Source organism: Aphidius gifuensis, linkage group LG4 (assembly GCF_014905175.1).
Source record: "Aphidius gifuensis isolate YNYX2018 linkage group LG4, ASM1490517v1, whole genome shotgun sequence".
Taxonomy (NCBI): domain Eukaryota; kingdom Metazoa; phylum Arthropoda; class Insecta; order Hymenoptera; family Braconidae; genus Aphidius; species Aphidius gifuensis.
The window spans coordinates 14,662,550-14,687,393 of record NC_057791.1 but is presented as its reverse complement, the minus strand read 5'-3'; the positions used below and the strand labels follow the sequence as shown (position 1 = coordinate 14,687,393).

At 26.8% G+C, this 24,844-nt stretch overlaps 2 protein-coding genes and 1 pseudogene across 2 annotated transcripts; 2 read left to right on the top strand and 1 right to left on the bottom strand.

Annotated features, from left to right (window-relative positions):
* Positions 1-3,630: 3,630 nt before the first annotated feature.
* On the top strand, positions 3,631-4,800 carry LOC122853917 (speckle-type POZ protein-like). The gene is made up of 2 exons (XM_044154325.1): positions 3,631-4,359; positions 4,549-4,800. The coding sequence occupies exons 1-2, from the start codon at positions 3,631-3,633 to the stop codon at positions 4,798-4,800; spliced, it is 981 nt and encodes a 326-aa protein (XP_044010260.1).
* An 892-nt stretch (positions 4,801-5,692) lies between these two features.
* On the bottom strand, positions 5,693-14,136 carry LOC122855149 (annotated as a pseudogene).
* Positions 14,137-22,836: 8,700 nt separating this feature from the next.
* On the top strand, positions 22,837-23,964 carry LOC122853916 (speckle-type POZ protein-like A). Its single transcript, XM_044154324.1, has 3 exons — positions 22,837-23,188; positions 23,342-23,743; positions 23,852-23,964. Exons 1-3 carry the CDS (start codon positions 22,837-22,839, stop codon positions 23,962-23,964), a joined length of 867 nt encoding a protein of 288 aa, XP_044010259.1.
* The last annotated feature ends 880 nt before the right edge of the window (positions 23,965-24,844 follow it).

The window sequence follows — 24,844 nt, the reverse complement described above, 5'->3', positions numbered from 1 at the left end:
ATTACTTACTCTTTTCAAGTCTTGGTTGATTTGCAAATAGTGGCTGCATGCGCATCATGCGCATCTTGCGCTGTTCGAAAAATTTTTTTTCACTTTCACTCAATATTCTTTTATTTTTCTTATTATTGTCATCATCACTTATGTCTTTATAATTCTGGACTGTTGCTCTTACACGTGGATGAATATCAGCGCTATTAATTTTAGTTGGTGAGTCAATCTATATAATGAAATATTAATTAATTATTTGATTCAATTAATAACCAAAAATTACAGCAACTTTAAATTCATAATGAAAGAACATTATCAACATTATTTACTTGGTACTTACCTCTTCTTTCGAGATCGACATGAATGTTTCAACCCATTGAGTATTAATTGCAACAGTCTCCATATTTCAGGTTAATCTATGAAAAAAAAATCAATAGGTTATTCAATCAATAATATATTATATTTTTTATCTAAAATTTCATTCAGTTGATAACGGGCTCATTGAATTTATAAAACTTCAAACATGTGTGAATAATTTAATGGAAAATAAATAAAAATTTTGAGGACTATACCTTTTTTTTTTGCACGTGGTTGAAATGATGATCTTACTTTTTTTGACCAGTTTTACCTTGCTGAAGAGCACACGTGAGGTTGAGCAACTAGCATGAATTAACGCAGCAAATGCAACTGCAGTTCCATGTGCTCCCATGTGCTGGCATGTGCTCTCATGTGCTCCCATGCTTCTCCCCACTTTCAAAAAGACCTGTTTTTGCGCACCTTAGAGTTGCCAACCCACACTATGTACAAAAAAAAATATATAAAATAAATAATGTCAAAATCCCTGGTGGAACCTTCTCCCGCATATGAAACTATACTAAATTTCTTTATTTCTTTACCTTTTTAAAATAATTGCTACCATATTGTTGTATTTCAAAGTGAAACAAATTGAAATTAATTGGAAATAAATACCAAATAATATTAATATATTAGAAATATTATCATAAATAAATTAATGATTGATTTTTATATATTTTTTGGACATTTTGAAATAACTTGCTTAATTTTTTCTATCAACCTAATTGTAATAAAAAAAGTAAACGAAATATTGATTAATAAATTAAAATATGAATTTTTTTTTGTACGTGTTGAAATATTTTTTATCGTTTGCTGAATTTGAATCAACGTATGGTGCACATGCTGTTGCATCCATCAATATATATATATCATATGATACCTTTTTTTAGAATAAAAATAATATTTTTTTTTTTTCAGTAAACATCAATGGACAATAAAGCAAAAATATTGCCAGTAGACCAAGATGTTAAAAATTTCACATCAACCAATGACTACCAACAGCATGAATTACTTGAGATCATGAGCAATCAAGTTAATCCAGCATTTAAAATACTTCAATAATGAGCATCATTATTAGCAGGACCAAGTGGTAAATTATCACATGTTACTGTACATTGTGAAGATTGTCGTGAATCAACTGGTGGTAATATTATATTTGTCATATCAATTTTTAAACCATCAAATAATGTTACAAGATCACCAACTTTAGTTGATGATCATGTTTATTTTCAATAACAAGATCTAATGTTAATTCAAGATTTTCAAGTTTACCATTATGATGAGTTAATATTTGAAATAAATTTAAAAGTTTTTCACCAATTATTGTATCTTTTCTAAATGCACTATGATCTAATAAACGAAAATGTAATTCTGAGTATGGTGTTATTAATATTGTAAATTTTTCATTTCATTTTGGTTGATATCTTGCTTTACAATCTTCTGTTTGACGTGAATTTTTTTCAACAGTAAATTCAACTTATGGATTTGGTTTTAAAAATGATGAGCTTCAACTGAAATTTTTTTTTAAAATAATAATTGGATAATAAATTGATAAATCTTTCTTTTGCAAATCTTACTATCATTATACTTTTTTTGAATAAATAAAAAAAAGAACATGTAGATAAATATTCACCTGTGTTTTATTTAAAGAAAAAATAATTGAAATATTGTTGTTATTAATATTATTTTGGTTTATTATTACTTTCAAAAATTTGTACGTATCACAGTGTTATTTGAAAATACAATTCAAAATGTAATTCAATAATGCATATGCCACCTGTGCCAAATGTGCTCGAATGTGCTCCCATCATCAGCTGCCATCAGCCCCGAGGTTTTAATTGCCTCAGTTGCCTTAGTTGCCTCAGTTGTCAAATTAATAGTTTTTGTTTTTTTTCAAATTTGTATTTATAATGATTATTATGAATTGTACATATTAGCATAAATGCTATAGACAGTTGAGTTTTATAACAAAATAATGATGAATTTCAGAAATAATAGGTATTTATTTTAGAAAAAAAAAAACGAAATAACTAAAAACAAATAATGAGGTTTTAAAAAAATTAAATCTATCGATTAGTCTTAAAAAGTTGTAAATAGATAGTCATCACATTGTTTTTTGAAATCTTTAAAACATACTGTTTAAATAATTTTATTATTAATTTTTTTATAATATTGTATTATTTCTTTACAGAAAACATTCAAAAGTATGATTGTAATAATTTCATAAAAATAATAATTTAATATTTTCATTTCAATACATTTACTCAATATATTTATTTTAATTTAGTTGTTATTCCTTGCTCTATAATAGAAATAATTGGTATATTGACGAAAATTTGTTTTTTAATATATATTTTTTTTTGTTTTTACGACAGAGGTTTAGAAAAAAATTGAATAATTAAAAAAATATATTAGAATAAAAAAAAAACTAATTTAATTTTTCTGAATTTGAATTTCTTTTATTTGTTAATAGATTATTTACATACTTTTCGTTTTTCATTCAAAACCAAAGGTAAATTGTACAAAAATTAAATTCAATTTAGAAAAACTTTCACAGATTAATCAATAAGTCCAACACCATTTATGAATCCTTTTTGTTCTTTTAGATTTTTTAAATGACCATTATGATCACTTGGTAAATTATCCAAGAGTATTAATAAAAAATATGCCATAATAAAACTAACAGCAAGTGAGACAAATTGTGGATCAATGAAATTTTCTGATATTGCATTGATACAAAATACAAAACTTAGACCAGATGGACGTACAAGTATGCATCAGATCTATAAGTTGACTATATTTATAAACCGCTACTTATTGGCTTAAATGATGATGAATCTTTTCTTGTTCGAATTCTTTCTCAACGCGTATTTACTACATATAGTAAATTTTAACCCATTCTTTAATTATTAAATATTAATTAAACTATGCATTCCCAAATTAAGAGAATCATTTCCCAAAAGTTCTCAAATTATTCTTGAACGATTCTAGTTTCACCTCTAGAGGGAGATGTTTTATACAAATAGATAAAACTAAGGATGTTTAAAACTTATTATGTTTTATACATGCCCATCCCTGATACGGAGCCGACCCTTAGTCTTATTCGATGTAGTATGATACGTATGATTGTACGATGCTCTAAAAATCGTCAAATTACCCATCACTGGCGCCCATCTGTCTGAGTTGACTATGCTAAACACGCAATACGCAAAACGCAAATACGATTGTGCCTCAAAGAAATTAATCAGTTTGGAAACGAATTATAATTAATATACATAATCAATAATCATGTCAGTAGTTGCTAAAACAGTTACCCATGATTCCATTGAAATTTTGATGTCAAAACAAAACTATTTAACTGGTAAGGAAACTTGTAAATTTAAATATAAGTGGACAATTGAAAACTTCAGTCAGTTAGCCATAACAGAAGCAATTACATCACCAAGTTTTTCATCTCATCATTCTGATTTTGGCGATGAATGGATTTTGGAAATAAATCAAAATGAAGCAACCGCTTCAGATGACGATTCTGAATCTGATGATGACAGTTCTGATTCTGAATCTGACGATACTGAATCTGACGATCCTGACTCTGACGATGCTGAATCAGTCAACGGATACGTGTCGATGGAGCTACAACTTCAATCATTCCATGCATTAAAAAATCCTCTACAATTATTACAAGCAAAATGTAAATTATCAATTGAGGGAAGACAAACAATAACTAAAGAACACTGTTTCAATAATATCCATGAAAAAATTTCGTATGATAAATATATTTCAAGATCAAAGTTGTTGGATCTATCGAATAGATACTTAAAAAATGATAAACTGAAAATTTGTTGTACAATAACAATGTCTAAAAAAATAACAAAAAATTCTGCTGTAGTTTCAACATTAAATTCAACATCACAATGGAGTGAAGACTGGAAAAAACTTTTGTTGAATAAGCTATCAGCTGATGTTACCATTCAAGTGGGTCAAAAATCATTTCATGCAATCAAAGGAATTCTTGCAGTACGTAGTCCTGTTTTTGCTGCAATGTTTGATCATGAAGAATTCAAAGAAAATAAAAAAAACGAAGTTGTCATTGATGATATTGATGAAGATATTTTTGAAGAATTTTTACATTTTATTTATACTGATGCATCACCAAATGCTGACAAAATGCCAATGGAACTACTCGCTGTTGCTGAAAAATATCAGGTTGATCATCTTAAAAATATTTGTGAAGACGTAATTGGTAAAATGATAAACTTTGATAATGTTGCAAGTATACTTGTTTGTTCTGATACATATAATCTTAAAAAACTAAATCAAGCGTGTTCAAAATTTATGAAAAAAAATTTACAAGTTATATTGTTAAATGAGAATTTTAAAGTTTACAAAGAAAAACATCCTAAAGTTTTTGTAAGTTTTTTTGAAGAGTTGCTGTTGTCAGCAAAATCATTTAGATAAGTCATAAAACAAACATATTCATTGGTGTTTTGTTAAAAAAAAAAAGAAAAAACAAAACAAGTTATTCTATATTATATTATCATTTTGAAATGAGTTAGTTAATTTTTTTCTAAACCACTATTGTAATAAAAAAAAAATATTGAAAAAAATTTTTATCAATAGACTTATTTTTTTAAAACCCTTATTATCCTCTTTTTAATTATTGTTTTTTTTTTTTTTTTTTCAATAAACATTATTTTTAAATTCATTATTATTATATGTTATAAATTCAATTTTTATGTATCCATGATAATATTTAAATTCTCTAATCATAAATACAAATTTGAAAAAAAATAAAAAAACGTTTGATTACCTTCTAAGTATATATCAAAATGGGATGTCACATGCATTCCCGAATTACATCTTGAATTTGAGTTAAATTTTGTGATGCAATACTTGCTGCATCAATATTAATTCACGTAGTATATTTATGGACATGGAGCAACTCTTTCATGAAATATATATATTTTTTTTTTTTCACAAAAATCATGCTCTTTTGAAAGCAATATATTCGACCCTCATATCCATGGACAATTTCCTAAAAAAATAAAAAATAATATTATAATGTTTGATGTATTTTTCCAACGATCTGATTTATTTCTCACTTGACATGCAGCTCCATGTAACCTTTAATACACTTTTGACTTCAATTGTTTTTTGATTTCTCTCGGAGAACTTTATTTCTCAATGACTTATTGCTATTATCTAGATTTAAAAAAAAAATAAATAAATATATCAACATTTTATTACATAAATTATTTGTTTACCATCATAGGTACGCTGTATTTAAATTGTATATAATAACTAAAAAGAAGTATAACTTTGTAGTATTATACCTATATATACTACGAAACTATAACGCTCGTCTGCTGAAATTATTGTATCTAATACCCATGGAAGATAGATGAACTTGTTCAAAAATAATGTCTTGGTTTTCTGAGTCTTTAGCTGGCTCCAGTTTAAACACAACTCCCATGAAATCTTTTAAATCACTCAAAAATTGATACTAATATATAAATAAAATAATAAACAATTATTAGTTGATGAATTATTCGAATAATAATGTGTCTATAGACAAAATCACTGTAACACAAAATTTATAAATAGAGAAAAAATCAATGATTAAAGTTGTGCCATTTCTGCCAAATAAAACTTTTGATACATTTTTTTTCATAAAGCCATGAATAATGCCTTAAAAAAATTTATTATTTTGGTCCTTTCGGGCCGACCTTGAAAGATGCATTGAATAATGAATATTTCTGAAATCGTAGGTTTAAAATTAATTGTACAATTACAATTTCTAAAGAACTAACAAATAACTCTGATCAGAAAATTATTTATTATTTTTAATAAATTATTATTTGTTAGTAATAAAACTTTTGAATGTTTCTTGTTAATGATACAGTATTAGCAGTTAAATTAGTAATTAAATTAACTACCAAATAATTATATGTTTCATTTAAAAATATAGACAAAAACAATAATTATTATGAAGTATATTATTCTTCAAAAGAACTAAGGAACGATAATGTTCGGTTACTTAAAAATTCGGAAATATCATCATCAACTTTGAAAGAAACATATACTGCTAACAATGGTTTAGAGTCTTTTTTCAATTTGACAATTTCGTCGGCAACTTCAATCGTTGCTTTTGTATTTCTAATATGGAGAGATTTTAAATTTGGTAAATTTTTAACAAGTTCAATAACTGAGCTATTAGTGATTTGAATGCAATTCGATATGTTCAAGTATTCTATTGTCTTGTTAGACAAACATTTTGACTGATTAGTGATGAATTTATTTTCTTCATATGCTACAAATAAACCAAGATAAAAACTTTGCAATTGATTTAACTTATTAAGTTCATTTAAACCTTTATCCGTTATATTTGAACCACGTATATGTAAAAATTTTAAGTTTTTAGAATTATTAGTAAGGTTTATGAAAAATTCATCTGTAAAACCATAATCCAATTCAATTGTTGTAGACTCGAGATTTTTCATATTACTAATGACAGTCATTAAAGCTTTGGTTTCTGGAGATAATACCTGGGAGATAAAAAAATTTATATTATTATTTATTAAGATAATCAAAAAAACAAATAATATTTTTTATTTTATATTGTAATAGTTGTGAAATTTATATACTTACAGAAGAAATCGATTCAACTAGTACTGGTGTGTCTTCTAGATGAAGTTTTTCATGCTCACATGAAATGACCAAAGTTTTTAAGGTTTCACGAACGTGTTCTAATGACTGGATTAAAGTCATTGGTAAAGTTAAGTTTTCACATTGCCAATGAATGACTAATGTTTCAAGATGACTCATGTTATAAAAAAACAAGTCAAGGTACATCCACAAAGATTATAATCAGATATTTAAAATTATCTTCTTCACTTTCAAATGATTTATTGATTGGTTCAGGAAAATTATATATTGTAAAGTTTATTAACATTTTGAAATAGCTTACTTAATTTTTTTCTAAACCTCTTATTATGTAATAAAAAAAAAAAAAAGTTGAATACATAATAAATTCTTATTAATATACTCGCTTTCTTAAAAACCTCATCATACTTTTTTTTCGTTAATTTTGTTTCATCTGGATTTAAAGAGAAATATATAAATAACAACATTTTATAACAAATTATTTGTTTGCTTTTTTTAAAATATTAATTTTATTAATATATATACATACGTAGTTTTTTGTGGAGAATACTGTTGTACTTGTTAAAAAGTTTTTCAGTGTTTGCTGTTTGCAAATCAACGTTGCTTTTGCATATATCAATATAGCTATACTAGCACTGCTCCATCATGCTCCTGGTTGTTTTTTAAATGTGTATATTTTGTTTTATTTTGTGTTATTTACCAGTGTCAATAATGTTAATGAAATAAACAATAAAAGTTATTGTTTAACTGACCCTTTTTACATCAACATTTTCATCACCTAATTGACCTAATGCCAGAGATTCTCTTGGAATAACTAGAGCTTTTTTTTTTTATTTTGAATTATATTAATAAAATCAATTGTAGAAATATAAACACATTGAGTATTAATATGTATTTTCAAGTGGAAATACAAATTAATAAATATTAATTGGAAAGATTTATTGTATATTTTGGTTTATCTATGGCTGAAACCATTCAATAATACTTCACAATTACATACACAATTGTAAAATTAATTTTTTTATTTGGAAATGTTTTAAGTAAAAAAAAAATTGTATTATTGTCGTTAATTTTGATATTGTGTATATATTAATTTTGAATGATGGTTGTTTTTTTTATTTTTGGGTAGTTGGATTTTTTTTTTTGTTTTGCAACAACCAAACACGAAAGTATTAATTTTTAAAAGTAATTTTAAGAATAAATTTTTTATGTTTTAAAGTTGGTATGAATGTTTGTATGAAATGTCGAGAATTGGAACCAAAAAAACCAAAACTTTGAAAAGATAAAAATTTTGAAAAAATGATGTGCTCTTTTTTATATGAAGAAATATTATTTTATAATAGAAAATGTTGATAGTTATAATTTTATTAATTATTATTTTAATCATTAATAATTGGCAACGTATATATAATATATCGATCGATTGTATTAATTTTTCGATTAATCGATTAATTTATTAAAAGGTTTATCGATAGTAAATTAGTAAACCATTAACCATGTGCTTGAATGTGTTCCACAGTCCAATTCACGGGGCAAATGTTATACAATTTAGGGCTTTTTTTGCCGCTAATGGCGCTTGTAATATTTTTTTTATAATAGCAGCATCATCTATATAGATTTCACATATATACACAACTTCACAAGCGCCGTCAGTGGAGGAAAAAAGCCCTAAATTGTAATCAATTGCAAATTGCAATGCCCTGTGAATTGGACTGCTGATCAGTCACGAGGTTTTCCACGTTTTTATAGCTCATCAGTCCAAGTTAACCTGTACAAGTAAATACACATTGTGCTATAAAGAAATTTATTAGTTTCAAATCCAATTATAATTAATATACGTACGCGTAATGATGTCAGAATTTGCTGGCGCTCCTGGCGCTGGACCTTCTCCGGATTACATTGAATTTGTAAGCGGAAGAATCGCGAATCGTGATAATTGTCAATTTACGTATAATTGGACTGTTAAAAACTTTATCAGTCAATATTCCAAAGGAACAAATATTACATCACCAAGTTTTTCATCTCGTAATTATGATTTCGACGATGAATGGATTCTAATAATAAAACCGAATAAAATAATCGATCCAAATGATGATTCTGAATCTGATGATTCTAAATTAGCTGATAACAGTGAATATGTATCAGTGGAGCTACAACTTCAATCATTCGATGATACTTTACGGTTATCTACAACATGTCAAATAACAATTAATAGTCGATATGGAAAAACTAAAGAACAGGATTTTGATAAATTTCCAGATAAAATTACATGGAATCGTTTTATTTTAAAGTCAAGCTTGTTTAATTTATCTAATGATTATATACGAAATGATGAACTTCAAGTTTATTGTACAATTATAATTTCTAAAAAACTAAAAAAAAGTTTAAAAAGAAGATTTACTGGAACACAAGAACTGAGTGTCGACTGGAAAAAACTTTTGTTGAGTGAAAAATCAGCTGATGTTACCATTCAAGTGGGTCAAAAATCATTTCGTGCAATCAAAGGAATTCTTGCAATACGTAGTCCAGTTTTTTCTACAATGTTTGATCATGAAGAATTTAAAGATAATAACAAAAATGAGATTGTCATTGAAGATATTGATGAAGATGTTTTTGAAGAATTTTTACATTTTATTTATACTGGTGAATCATCAAATATTGTCAATATGCCAATGGAACTACTTGCTGTTGCTGAAAAATATCAGGTTGATCGTCTTAAGAAGATTTGTGAAAAAGTAATTTGCGAAACGATAAATTTTGATAATGTTGCAAATATACTTGTTTGTTCTGATACATATAATCTTAAAAGATTAAATGAAGCATGTTTAGAATTCATGAAAAAAAATGTACGAGCTGTTTTGTTGAGTGAGACATTTCAAGTTTACAAAAAGAAAAATCCTGAATTGTTTTTTAGTGTTCTTGAGGAGTTGCTATTGTCAGCAAAATCATTTAAATCTATTTATAACTTCTCAAATGAAAATATTAATTAAGGATTTTTATTGAAGAAAAAAAAAAAAAAAATTCAAATTCACATATTAACATTTTTCTATAAACTTACTTAATTTTTTGCTAAATGATTATATTGTAATAAAAGAAAATATTCATTAATGTTTTGTTCAAATAAAAAATAACAAAAAAAAAAACAATTCTATGTTTTATTAAAATTTTGAAATAACTCTTAATTTTTCTCCAAACCTTCTATTATAAAATAAAATATATATTGAAAAATAAATATTTATCCATATACTTTTTTTTAAAAAAACCTCATCACCTTTCTTTAGGTAATTTTTTTTCATCTGGATTTAAAGAGAAATATATAAATAACAACATTTTATAACAAATTATTTGTTTGCTTCTTTAAAAATATTAATTTTATTGATATACATACGTAGTTTTTAGTGGAGAATACTGTTGTACTTGTTGAAATGTTTTTTAATGTTTGCTGTTTTTAAATCAACGCATGGGGTACATGCTGTTGCATAATATATCAATATAGCTAAACGAGCACTGCTCCAACTTGCCACCTCCTTTTTATGTGTAATTTTATTTCATAATTAATTGTGTCAATTTAAAAAATATGGAATTTATATATTTTATCAACTGACCATCGCCTGATTGATTACATGGCTATAATTGTTCCTGGTAAGTTGATGTGATACTTGATTACAATTTGTTGGACAAATCAAATAACATTGTAATTCAAAAATTTGATAATAACTAAGTTTAGAAGATGTGCTTGTAAAAATATTTTATACACGAGTGTTAATAATGTAAACAAAATAAACAAGTAAATTAATCATTTAACTTACTCTTTGTATATCAACAGTTTAATTATCAAATACCAGAGCTCTTTCTAGCTCAACTACAGCTTTTTATTTCTATTTTATTTGGTATTATTGGACATTTCAAATTCTAATATTGTTTATCATTGAGTTGTTTAATCAGAATGTGACATGACACGGTAATATTCTGTATGGAAAAATAATAAAATTTACATACTTAGTTATATAAATATGTAAATGAAAAATAATGCTAAATATACTCATCAAAACCAATCCAAACAGCTGTTTTTTATGATTTGAAGATCGCACAAAACGTCGAGAAATCGAACAAAAAAATCAAGCTGACAACAGGAAAGTTATCTTCAGTAAAAATGTTGTGTATCTTTATTATCAAAAAATATTATTCTATAATAAATTTTTTTTTAATTATAGTGTTATATTTATATATAATAGGTATATTAATAATTGCTCAGATATTTCGATTAATCGATTAGTTTAGGTTACAGTTTATCGATGAACAGTGTCCCATGAGGGGATTCCCGGAATTTCCATAATCCAAAACCTATTTATTGCTATTTATATTATTGCTTTATTGTGCCCCACTGACCACTGCCTAGTGGTAATAAGTCCCACATTTTTATCGTGGATCAGCCTGAGTTAAACTGTACAACGACGCCAATAGGATTGTGCTAAAAAAAAATAAACGAGTCTAAAAAGGGGAATTAAACAAAACAATCATGTCGGTACTTGCTGGACCTACTCGAAATTCCATTAAACTAGTAAGATCACAACAAGTACAAGACTATGTTGATGGTTTGGAAGGTTGTGAGTTTACATATGAATGGACAATTAAAAACTTGAGTCAGTTGTATGGTGAAATTATTGAATCGCCAAGTTTTTCATCTCATTATTCTGATTTCAACGATGAGTGGATTTTAAAAATGATTCCAAATTATAGATTCGTTTGTGAAAAAATATATATTACGGTAGAGCTACAACTTCAATCATTTAAGAATACACAATTATTTACAAATTGTAAAATATCAAATGATGAAAATGAACTAACCAAAGAACATACTTTTACTAAATTTCAAGAGAAAATTAGATGGGATAATTACGTTTTTAGTTCAACCTTGCCAGGTGCAATTACTACAATTTTACCAGATGGTAAACTTAAAATTTGTTGTACAATAATAATTTGTAAAAAACTAACAAATAATTCTGCTGTAGTTTCAACATTGAATGCAGCACCACAACTAAGTGAAGACTTGAAAAAACTTTTGTTGAATGAAAAATCAGCTGATGTTACCATCAAAGTCGGTCAAAAATCATTTCGAGCAATCAAAGGCATTCTTGCAGTACGTAGTCCTGTTTTTGCTGCAATGTTTGATCATGAAGAATTCAAAGAAAATAAGAAGAACGAAGTTGTCATTGATGATATTGATGAAAATATTTTTGAAGAATTTTTACATTTTATTTATACTGATGCATCACCAAATGTTGACAAAATGCCAATGGAACTACTCGCTGTTGCTGAAAAGTATCAGGTTGATAGTCTTAAAAATATTTGTGAAGATGTAATTGGCAAAATGATAAACTTAGATAATGTTGCAAGTACACTTGTTTGTTCTGATACATATAATCTTAAAAAATTAAATACAAAATGTTTGAAATTCATGAAAAAAAATCTACGAGATGTTTTGTCAAATGAGTTATTTAGAGTTTACAAAAAAAAACATCCTGAAGTTTTTATGAGTGTTTTGGAAGAGTTGCTATTGTCAGCAAAATTATTTGATTAAGTCATAGGATGAACATATTGAACATATTCATTGGTGTTTTGTTTTAAAAAAAAAAAAAAAACTTAGTTTTATATTTTGTATTAAAATTTCGAAATAACTTACTCAATTTTTCTAATAAATAAAAATATTAAAAAAATAAATTTTTATCAATACACTTATTTTTTTAAAAACCTTCATATCCTTTTTTTCATGATTGAGTTTTTTCTTTGAAAAATAAATATTATTTTTAAATTCATCAAAATATTATATATAATATTCAATCATAAATATATAATTAAATATTTATATATTTATTATAAAAAAATTCATTAATACTGTATCTAATACCCATGCAAGCTAAATGAACTTGTTGAAGAATGTCTCCATTTGCTGGGACTCTTGCTGGATCCAGTTTAAAAACAACTCCTAGTGAAATCTTTTAAATCTCTTAAGGGATTACCATCACCAATCAAAAACGCAGGTAGAGCCGTGAAATAAAGCTTTTGATACATTTTTTTCTCTCAAAGCCATGAAGCATGCAGTCATTGGTTGAAAAACAGAATCAATGCATCCATATTTTTTAATTTCGTCAAGAAGACTATTTGCTACTTGTCCAATATCTTTTGGAGTACAAAAAAATGTATGTATCTCCATTGATGGACAATATGCTTCTCCAGTAAAAAATGCTCTAGTTCTATTTTCCTTTTTTTAAAAAAGTCTTTTTATTCCTGTTGTTTATGCAGTAATACTAATTCCAAATCCTTTAAAAATATTAAGAATAATTAGTAAATGATAAGAAAACAAAAAGACAAAGCTATTTACCTGGTGATTCTCCACCGAGATTTCCATGACAATGATTAGTATGAATATAAACATCAGAAATAAAATTAAGCAAAACACCTTTTGCTGCTTCAACCATACGATTTGCAATTGCTGGTGATACTTTCATGCTACATGATACACCTCTTATTCTTTGAATCAATCCACATTCATCAAATTGTATTGTTCTAAGACCACTATTACCTGGACATTTAAAATGTACTTCACTACCACCATTTGGTGAAGCACTAAATTTTTTCAATATTGGTAAACCAGAAACCCTTTTAATTTTGTCAACTTGATGGATCAGTTGTGTCATTTGTAACACCACGTAATTTCATATCAATTGGAAGTTTACAAAATAGTGCTAATATCATAACAGCTTCAAAATATTATCCAATACCATGTTGTAAACTACAATCATGTTCTTATTCACCTCCAATAAGTAAACCAGGTATATAAGTCAACACTGACCCAGTGTCATTGAGCTCAAATTGACTTCCATTTGTCAGTTTGTCTAGTAGTCTAATTAAGCTAACTTCATAGTCTATTTTGTAAATGAATAAATAAAAAATTCTATTAACATAACATATAACAGATATTAAGTAATTTTTATTAATAATAGATAATTTACCTTTTGCACCTGGTTCATCAGGGTTTAATTGAATGTTCTTAATTGTCACTGGTTTTCCAGACAATGTTGAAAAAAGTAGACGATACTTTATAAAATTAGAACCACTATATATTATCATTGCAACAACAATTGATTTTTTTCTGATTGAATTGATTGTAAAATCCAAATATTAGGAGACATCAATAAGTTAATAAATAAATAATAACAAACAAAAAAAACATGTGACAGCATTACCGCAATACTGCATGCGACCAACGTGGGTTAGTAAAAATCATTACATGCCATCTAACGGACAATTTATGTATATGTACGCATAAATGGCTGCAAATGGCTGATTGTACGTAATTTTAAATATAGAACATGTTGAGCCAACACAACTTCACATCATATTAGATATCTAATAACTTCAATAATAATCAGTTGTTTAATTATAGAAAGAAACATATCTCTATTAATAATTAAAATAATAGTTAACAACAATTAAAATCTGTTGAAAATCCAGATATGGAAATGTTTAGGCTCTGGGCTGTTTTTTATGATTTGAAGTTCGTACAAAACAGTACAAAACGTCGAGAAATCGAGCAAAAAAAATATTTGGAAACATAAAAGTTTTTTTGAAAAAATGCTGTTTGTTTGTTATTAAGCAATATTATTTTATAATAAATTTTTTTTTAATCATAGATAGTTATCAACGCATATATAATAGGTATATTAATCGTTTGTATAAATTTTTCGATTAATCGATTAGCCGTATATGTGACGGTTTATCGATGATGAAGCGTCCTATGAGGGCATCTCGGGATTCCCATACATATGTACATAATATGTATGTACATAATAACCAAAACTCACTTGATTGTGCCTACTGACGCTACTGACTACATAGTACATACTGGATTGCACTGGATTACTGCCTCAAAATCTCACTCTTATATTTTCACCGTGGATTAGCCTGAGTTAACTTGCCACAAAAAAAGTTTATTTAGCCTAAAAACAAATATTAATTAACACTTATAATGTCAAAACAAGACGTTATTTATGTAACTGGTATGGAATCTTGTGAATTTAGATATGAATGGACAGTTGAAGACTTTGCTAAGTGTATTGGAACAATTGAATCACCAATTTTTTCATCTCATTATTCTGATTTTAACGATGAATGGATTTTAACGATGGATACAGATTATAGATGTGGTCGTGAAAAAGTATATATTCCGGTAGAGCTGCATCTTCAATCATTTAATAATACTTCACCATTAAAAATAAATTGTAAAATATCAAATGATGATAAACATGAACTATCTAGAGCATATACTTTTACTAAATTTCAAGAAAAAATTAGATGGGATAATTATGTTTTCAGTTCAGACTTGCCAGGTGCAATTTGTACGCCTTGTCAAGATGGTAAACTTAAAATTTGTTGTACAATAACAATGTCAAAAAAACCAACAAATAATTCTAATGGAATTTCAACATTTAGTGGAACACCAAAACTGGGTGTCGATTTGAAAAAACTTTTGTTAAATGAAAAATCAACTGATGTTACTATTAAGGTGGGCCAAAAATCATTTCGAGCAATCAAAGGCATTCTTGCAGTACGTAGTCCAGTTTTTTCTGCAATGTTTGATCATGAAGAATTCAAAGAAAATAAAAAAAATGAAGTTGTCATTGAAGATGTTGATGAAGATGTTTTTGAAGAATTTTTGCATTATATTTATACTGATGGATCACCAAATGTTGACAAAATGCCAATGGAACTACTTGCTGTTGCTGAAAAATATGAGATTAATTGTCTTAAAAATATTTGTCAAGAAATAATATGTAAAACGATAAATTTTGATAATGTTGCAACTAAACTTGTTTTTTCTGATAGATATAATCTTGAAAAACTTAATAAGAAATGTTTAGAGTTTATGAAAATAAATATACAAGATGTTTTGTCAAATGAGACATTTAGAGTTAACAAAAAAAAACATCCTGAAGTTTTTATGAGTATTTTTGAGGAGTTGCTGTTGTCAGCAAAATCACTCAAGTAATTCATAAAATAAACATATTTATTGGTGTTTTGTTAAAAAAAAAAAAACTTGGTTTTATATATTGTATTAACATTTTGAAATAACTAACTGAATTTTTTTCCAAATCACTATTCTAATAAATAAAAATATTGAAAAAATAAATTTTCATCAATACACTTATTTTTTTAAAAACCTTATTATCATTTTTTCAATTTTGTTGAGTTTTTTTTTAAATATAAATATTATTTTTAAATTCATTATTATTTTTTCATTAAATTCCATTATTATGTATTCATGATAATATCTATATTTTATAATAATTATTATAAATACAAATGTAAAAAAAAAGACTTGTGATTATCTTCTAAAGTATATGTATCAAGGTTTTCAGGTGTCATATGCATTCACAAATTACATCTTAAATTTGTTTTAATTTTGTGGTGCAATGCTTGATGCTTATATAAATACACCCAGCAGCCCATGGATATAAAGCAACACTTTCTAATAAACTTATCCTTTTTTTTTTTCACAAAAATCATGTTCTTTTAGAACGCAACATGTTTAACCTCGATATCAGTAGACAATTTCCTAAAAAAATAGACAGTAATATTAGTTTTTAAGGTGTGTTAACAAAATTAGCATCAATTATTTGAAATATACATAGTGATTGATATATTTTTCCAATGATCTGATGTATTTCTCTCTTGACATGCAGCTTTCAGTATAACATTTAATTCACTTTTGACTTCAATTGTTTGTTGATTTTTCTCACCTCTTGGATACTATTTTCAATACTATATATCATTTTCAGAAAGTTATTATTTCTTAATGGCTCATTGCTTTTATCTAGATTTGAAAAAATGAATAGATAAATAGCATTTTAATACATGAATTATACATTTATTATTTTAATTTTTAAATTATATCAATGTACATATGTAGTTTTTAGTGAAAAATACTGCTGTACTTGTTAAAATGTTTTTCAGCGTATGCTGGTTTTAGTTCAACGTATGGTGCACTTGATGTTGTATATCAATAGCGGTACTAGTACTGTTTAAACTAGCACCTTCTTACAATGCCTATATTTTATTCGATTAATAATTATTCCATTTATTTTTTAGTATTCAATTTTTGAGAGATATAAAAGATTTCACTGGAGTTGGGCCAGAAGACCAAGACATCATTCTTGAACAAGTTCATCTATCTTCCATGGGTAATGGATACAATAATTTCAGCAGACGAGCGTTATAATTTCGTGGTACATAGGCATAACACTACGAAGTTATACTCCTTATTAGTTGTTATATATAACAATTATTATATACAATTCAAATACAGTACCTATGATCTCAAACTACTGCTCTAAAAAGGGTGAGTTGAATAATAACTTTTATTGTTCATTTCGTTCAAGTCATTAACACTGGTATTTTTATTAGCTCATCTTCTAGACTTAGTTCTTATCGAATTTTTACATTACCAGGAACAATTATACCTTGTAAAGCAACTGAATCAGAAGATAGTCATTTCACAAAACATTTAAATTCAATACATTCTATTATGTAGTTAACACAATTATTAATTGAATAAAATATACACATTTGAAAAAGGTGCAAGTTGGGATAGTACTAGTATTGCTATTGACATGCAAAATCATGTGTACCATACGTTGATTTAAAATAAAAAAACGCTCAAAAACATTTCAACAAGTGCAACAGTACTCTTCACTGAAAACTACATATATGTATATATAGATATAATTTAAAATAATAAATGAATAATTTATGTATAAAAATGTTATTTATCTATTCATTTTTTCAAATCCAGACAAAAGCAATGAGCTATTAAGAAATAATAATTTTCTAACAATGATGTAGTATTGAAAATGGTATCCAAGAGTTGAGAAAAATCAACAAGCAATTGAAGTCAAAAGTAAATTAAATGTTCTACGGAAGGCTGCATGTCAATTGACAAATGCATCAGATCGCTGGAAATATAGGTATTTATCACTATGTATATTTCAAATAATTAATGCTAATATTTTTAATACGTCTTAAAAACTAATTTTATTTTTGATCTTTTTAGAAAATTGTCCACTGTTATGAAGGTTAAACGTGTTGCTTTTAAAAGGGCATGATTTTTGTGAATTAAAAAAGAATAAAATTATTTGTATTTATATATGCAACAAGCATGAATTTTAATGAATTTAAAAATAATATTTATTAAAAAAAAAAAAAACTTAATAATAAAAGAAAGGATAAGAAGGTTTTTAAAAAAATAAGTGTATTGATAAAAATTTGACTTTTTTCAATATTTTTATTTATTAGAATAGTGGTTCAGAAAAAAATCATGTAAGTTATTTTAAAATGTTAATAAGATATATAAAATCAAAAAATTTTTTTTTAATCAAAACACTAATGAATATATTTATTTTATGATTTACTCAAATGATTTTGCTGACAATAGCAACTCCTCAAAAACACCTACAAAAACTTCAAGATATTTTTTTTTGTTAACTTGAAATGTTTCATTTGACATAACAGCTGGTAAATTTTTTTTCATGAATTTTAAACATTTTTTATTCAGTTTTTGAAGTTTATATCTATCAGAACAAAGAAGTATACTTGCAACATTATCCAAGTTTATTGTTTCGCCAATTACATCTTCACAAATATTTCTAAGACGATCAACTTGATATTTTTCGGCAACAGCAAGTAGTTCCATTGGCATTTTGTCAACATTTGGTGTATCATCAGTATAAATGTAATGCAAAAACTCTTCAAAAACATCTTCATCAACATCTTCAATGACAACTTCGTTTTTTTCGTTTTCTTTGAACTCTTCATGATCAAACATTGCAGAAAAAACAGGACTACGTACTGCAAGAATGCCTTTGATTGCTCGAAATGATTTTTGACCTACTTTAATGGTAACATCAGCTGATTTTTCATTTACTAAAAGGTTTTTCCAGTCTTCACTCAGTTGTGGTGTTGAAATTACATCAGAATTATTATTTAGTTTTTTAGACATTTTTATTATAAAACAAATTTTAAATACATGAGTTCGGTAATATATATCATCCAATAGATCTTTAAAGGTTGGTCCAACACTACTGATATTCAAATATATTTTTCTTGAAAGATCGCTAAAATCACGGTCTTCCGCTATTTTTCCTTGAACTACTATATCATATTTTGTTTGTAATTGTGAAGTATCATTGAATCCATTAAATGAGGTAGGTTGTAACTGCATTGCAACACATGTCTTTCCATCTATCAATGTACAAGTCGAATCGATTTCTAAAATCCATTCGTCGTTAAAGTCAGAATAATGTGATGAAAATTTTGGTGATTGAATTGTTTTCTGGTCTAATTTAACGTCATTGATTGTCCATTCATATGTAAATTCACAAGTTTCCATACCAGTAACATAGTCTTTGTTTGACCTTAAAATTTTGATGGAATCCTGGGTAGCTGTTTTAGCAACTACTGACATGATTATGTTTATTAGTTATAATTGCTTCCAAACTGATAAATTTCTTTTAGGCTCAATCGTTTTTGCGTATCTGTGTACAGGTCAACACTTCAGGCACTTCAGGTAAACTGAGGCAACTGAGACTGATGGGTAATTAAAACCTCGTGGCTGATGCCAGCTGATGGGAGCACATTCGAGCACGTGTTCCATCATCGATACACTTTTTAATAAATTGACCGATTGATCGAAACATTTACACAACCGATCGATATATTATATATACGTTGACAATTAATAATGATTATGATAATAATGTACAATATCATAATTATAAATATTTTATATTATAAAATAATATTTCTTATTCATATAAAAATATACGCATCATTTTTTTTTTAATTTTAATTTTTCCAAAGTCTTGGTTTTTTTGTTTCGATTTCTCGACATTTCGTACACATATTTATACCAACTTCAAAACATAAAAATTTATAAATAAATAAAAAAAAGAAATCACTAGCTTCTGATAATTTCTGGTTAATTAGTATTTTTTTTTTTTTTTTTCTAAAAACATTTTTTTTTAATTAATTATTTTTGTGTATTTAGTTGTTTCCAAAAAAAAAAAAAAAGACATGATACAGCAGCATGTAAATTGTAAAAACGTGTAAAATAACACAAAAAAAAACATGGAGTTGAATTTTTACCCGTGCTTTAACGAAAAAAAAAATATTTTACATGCTCAAATTTTTAAATTGAAAAAACAATTTTTCAATTTTTCTTTTTTGTTATTTGCCATACATGTTCAACGTAACATTTATTTTAACATGAACAGTCAAATTTTTCTATAAGAAAAGAGTGAATTTAAAAATAGTATTCAATTTTTGTCATGGTAGAAGTACTATTTAGAAGTAGTATTTCTACCATGAATTTTTATTACCAATTTCTTTTTTAACGAATTCCGGATAAAAGGTACGTATTATACGACGCTGAAAATAAGAACCTTATAATACGCGTATAATACAGAATATTATACGGCGTATAATACGGTTGGATAAAATGAGCCCAACAGCAGTCCAATTCACAGGGCATTACAATTTAGAGCTTTTTTCCTCCACTGGCGGCGTTTGTAGAGCTTTTGTATGTAAAATCTATATAAAAAAAATTTTACAAACGCTATCGCCGGCAAAAAAAAGCCCTAAATTGTAAAAAAATTTGCCCTGTGAATTGGACTGCAGTAGGAGCGTTCTTTCATCAATTTTTCAATCACGTATCATGATCGCGCATTTGCGCCAAAGCTAAAAAAGCACGTGAGTTTTTAAGGGTACGTTCCAAAAATCACTCGGAAGCCCGGAAGTTCAAGATTGTGATCATAGAAAATTTTTGATATTTTGTTGTGGTAGACATGATTTTTTTTCCATGAATTTTAATAGGTACAAATCAAAAAAATATTATTGTTTAATTATTAATAATAATTATAAAAATACTTTTCACAACTGTAATAAGTAACAAAAGCAAGTGGCATGTATGCAATATGGCAATACAATGCATATACAATCTACAGTAACCTCCAGTAACTTTTAAGTTTATTTTATTCCTATATTTTTTCGTCTACTGCGCCGCTTCCGGGCTTCCGAGTGATTTTTGGAACGTACCCTAAGTGTTGTAAATAGGTGCTTTCTTTTGGGTGTTTATTTTTTTTCACTTTAATGCGCATGATCATGCACATGCGTATGTCATGCAAAATTGAGGAGAGAGCGGTGGCGTCGAAACAAATAATTCTTAAAAAATAAGACTTAAAATATGGCTGATCCAGCTCTTTATGTCCTACGCTGTTGCAATCTGACTTTTTGCCGACTGCGCATTTAACTGCGCATGCGCGAAAATAAACAGAAAAAAAAAATAAACACACAAAAAAAGCACCTAGTGTGTGTAACGCACACATATATATTTTAAAAATTTTACTTGATTCCATGACTTCTGCGCAAATGCGTGGTCATGATGCGCCAACAAAAAATTGACGAAAGAACGCTTTTAGGTACTGGCTGCGTTCTTTGGCCAGCACCCGTATTCAGAGGATGTTCTCATTAGGGCGTTTTTTTTCCGATGGTAGCGTTTGTGAAGCCTTTCTATATGAAATCTATATAAAAAAAATTTTGTCCAGCGCCATCAGCGGAAAAAAAAAGCCCTAATGAGAACAATTTTGCCCCGTGAATACGGGTGCTGCAGTCCAAGGGTGCATTCCTTTAATAAAAAATTTTTTTTCGTTTTGCGATTTCGCCCTGTAATACCGGCCAAAATTTTATAGGAAAAAGCTGTTTCTTGTAGTGGCAGTACTGGCACATGACATTATTTTTTTTAGCTTCCAATTATTAGATGGATAACTGCAGTTCAATGTTTATATCAAACTGAAATAAAAAGAGAATTTACTTGTTGTAATTGCTTGTTATTGTCACATAGGTTGTACAGGATATTATCGTAAATGTTCAAAGTCTGGAATATGGAATAGAGAATTTTATCACTTTTGTCGTTGTTTCTGTTTCTCGTTTTTAGTCGGTATTACAGGGCGAAATGGCAAAACGAAAAAAAAGGAATGCACCCCAATTCACAGGGCAAATTTTTTACAATTTAGGGCTTTTTTTGCCGGTGATGGCGCTTGTAAAATTTTTTTTATATAGATTTCATTGGATTTCATATACAAGAGCTTCACAAGCACCGCCAGTGGAGGAAAAAAGCCCTAAATTGTAATGCCCTGTGAATTGGACTGCAGTTTTTTTTTATTTATATTATATAAATTTTTTATGTTTTAAAGTTGGCTTGAATATTTGTACAAAATGTCGAGAAATCGAACAAAAACCAAGACTCCGCAAACGTAAAAATTTCGAAAAAATAATGTTTTATTTTATATGAAAAAATTTTATTTTATAAGAAAAAAAATACCTATAATCATAGTGTTATAAATTGTTATCTTTATCATTAATAATTATCAACGTATATATTAAATATCGATCGATTGTATAGAGTATTCGATTAATCAATAAATTTATTGGAAGGTTTATCGATGCTAAACCATGTGCTCGAATGTGCTGCGCAGTGCTGCTAGTGGCCATAAGGTTTTATCCAGATTTCCAGTTTCATCAGTTGATGGTTTACATTGGTTTACATCAGTTTACATTTAGTCATTTAACGTTTTCACTTTTCATTGCCTGTCACTCTCAATCAGTCTCAATCTCCTCAATCTTCTCAATCAGTCTGGATTAACCTGTACGAATACACGCTTTCTGTGCTAAAAAAATAATTATTAGTTTTACAACCAATTATAAATAATATACATAATCATGTCAGTAGTTACTAAAAAAGCTACCCAAGATCACATTGAACTTATTAAGACAAACCAAGATTATGTTACTGGTATAGAAACTTGTAAATTTGCATATGAATGGACAATTGATAAGGTCGAATGTGACCGGACAATAATTAAATCACCGGAATTTTCATCTCATTATTCTGACTTCAACGATGAATGGATTTTGGAGATAAATCCGAATACAATGGTATACTCCGAAGGTGCAGGTCGTATGGTACGTGGAACATTTGTTACAATACAGTTGCAACCTACAAAATCCAATGGATTCAATGATACTTCACAATTACAAACAAAACGTAAAATAATTGTAGATGTTGATAAAAGTCCGTTTAATAATTTTAAGGACCTTTCAAAAAGAACATATTGGAATTATAGTCGTTTTGGAACAACCTTGAAAGCTGCATTGAATAATAATTATTTCCAAAATGAAAAATTAAAAATTGTTTGTAAAATAAAAATGTCTAGAAAATTTACAGATAAGTCTAATGAAAATATTATGAGATTGAATGCAACACAGCAATTGAGTGCAGACTTAAAAAACCTTTTGCTATATAAAAAATCAGCTGATGTTACCATTAGAGTGGGTCAAAAATCATTTCATGCAATTAAAAGCATTCTTGGAATACGTAGTCCTGTTTTTGCTGCAATGTTTAATCATGAGTACCTCAAAGAAAATAAAAACAACGAAGTTGTCATTGAAGATATTGATGAAGGTGTTTTTAAAGAATTTCTACATTATATTTATACTGGTGAATCACCGAATATTGACAAAATGCCAAGGGAACTACTTGCTGTTGCTGATAAATATCAGGTTGATTGTTTGAAAAATATTTGTGAAGCAATATTATGCAGAATGATAAATTGTGATAACTTTGCAAGTATACTTGTTTGTTCTGATAAATATAATCTTGAAAAATTAAATGAAATATGTTTAAATTTCTTGGAAAAAAATTTAGTAGCTATTATGTCAAATAAAACATTTCAAGCTTACAAAAAAAAACATCCTGAAGTTTTTGTAAATGTTCTTGAAGAGTTGCTGTTAACAAACAAGTTTAAAGCAATTCGTCAAACATCTAATTCTGAATGTACAGTTTTATAACAATTGTTATGAAATAAAAAACTTCATAGGTATTTTTTTTTTAAATAAAAAATCAGTTTTATATAATTTTTTAACACTTTGAAATTTATTTAATTATTTACTTATTTCAAGTTCCCAGCGGCAAGTTTTTATAATAAGGACCAGACATAACAATTTTTTTCTAAACCTGTTATAATAAATAAAAAAAAATATTAAAAAATAAAGTTTCATCAATAGATTTATTTTTTTGAAAACCCTTTTATCTGTTTTTTAGTTAAGTATTCATTTTTTTTTCAAGAAATAATAATTATTATGAAATTTATTATTTCGTTATAAAGTACAATAATAACAAATGAAATAGAAAAAAAAAATGTATAATTTTATCATGAATACATGACAGTTGAATTTATAACATCCAATAATTGTCAATAATAATCAGTTGTTTAAATAGAATAAAACATATTTCTATTATTAATCGAAATAATGATTAACACCAATTCAAATGAAACTCAAAAAAAAAAAAAAAAACTAATTTAATTTTTCTAAATTCAAATTAATTTTATTCGTTGATATATTATTTTCAATATTCAAAAACTTTCACAGATTAATCAATAAGTCCAACAATATTTATGAATTCTTTTTGTTTTTTTAAATTTTTTAAATCACCATTGGATCAATTAATATTTCTGATATTGCATCGATACAAAATACAAAACTTGGACCAGATGGACGCACTAGTATGCATCAGATCTAAGTTGACTATATTTATAAACCGCTACTTATTGGCTTGAATGATGATGAATCTTTTTTTGTTGGAATTCTATCTCGACGATAAATACTTTTTAATATTTTAATAATTGTTATTCTCAATGCCAATAAATATTTATATTTTGCGTATCAA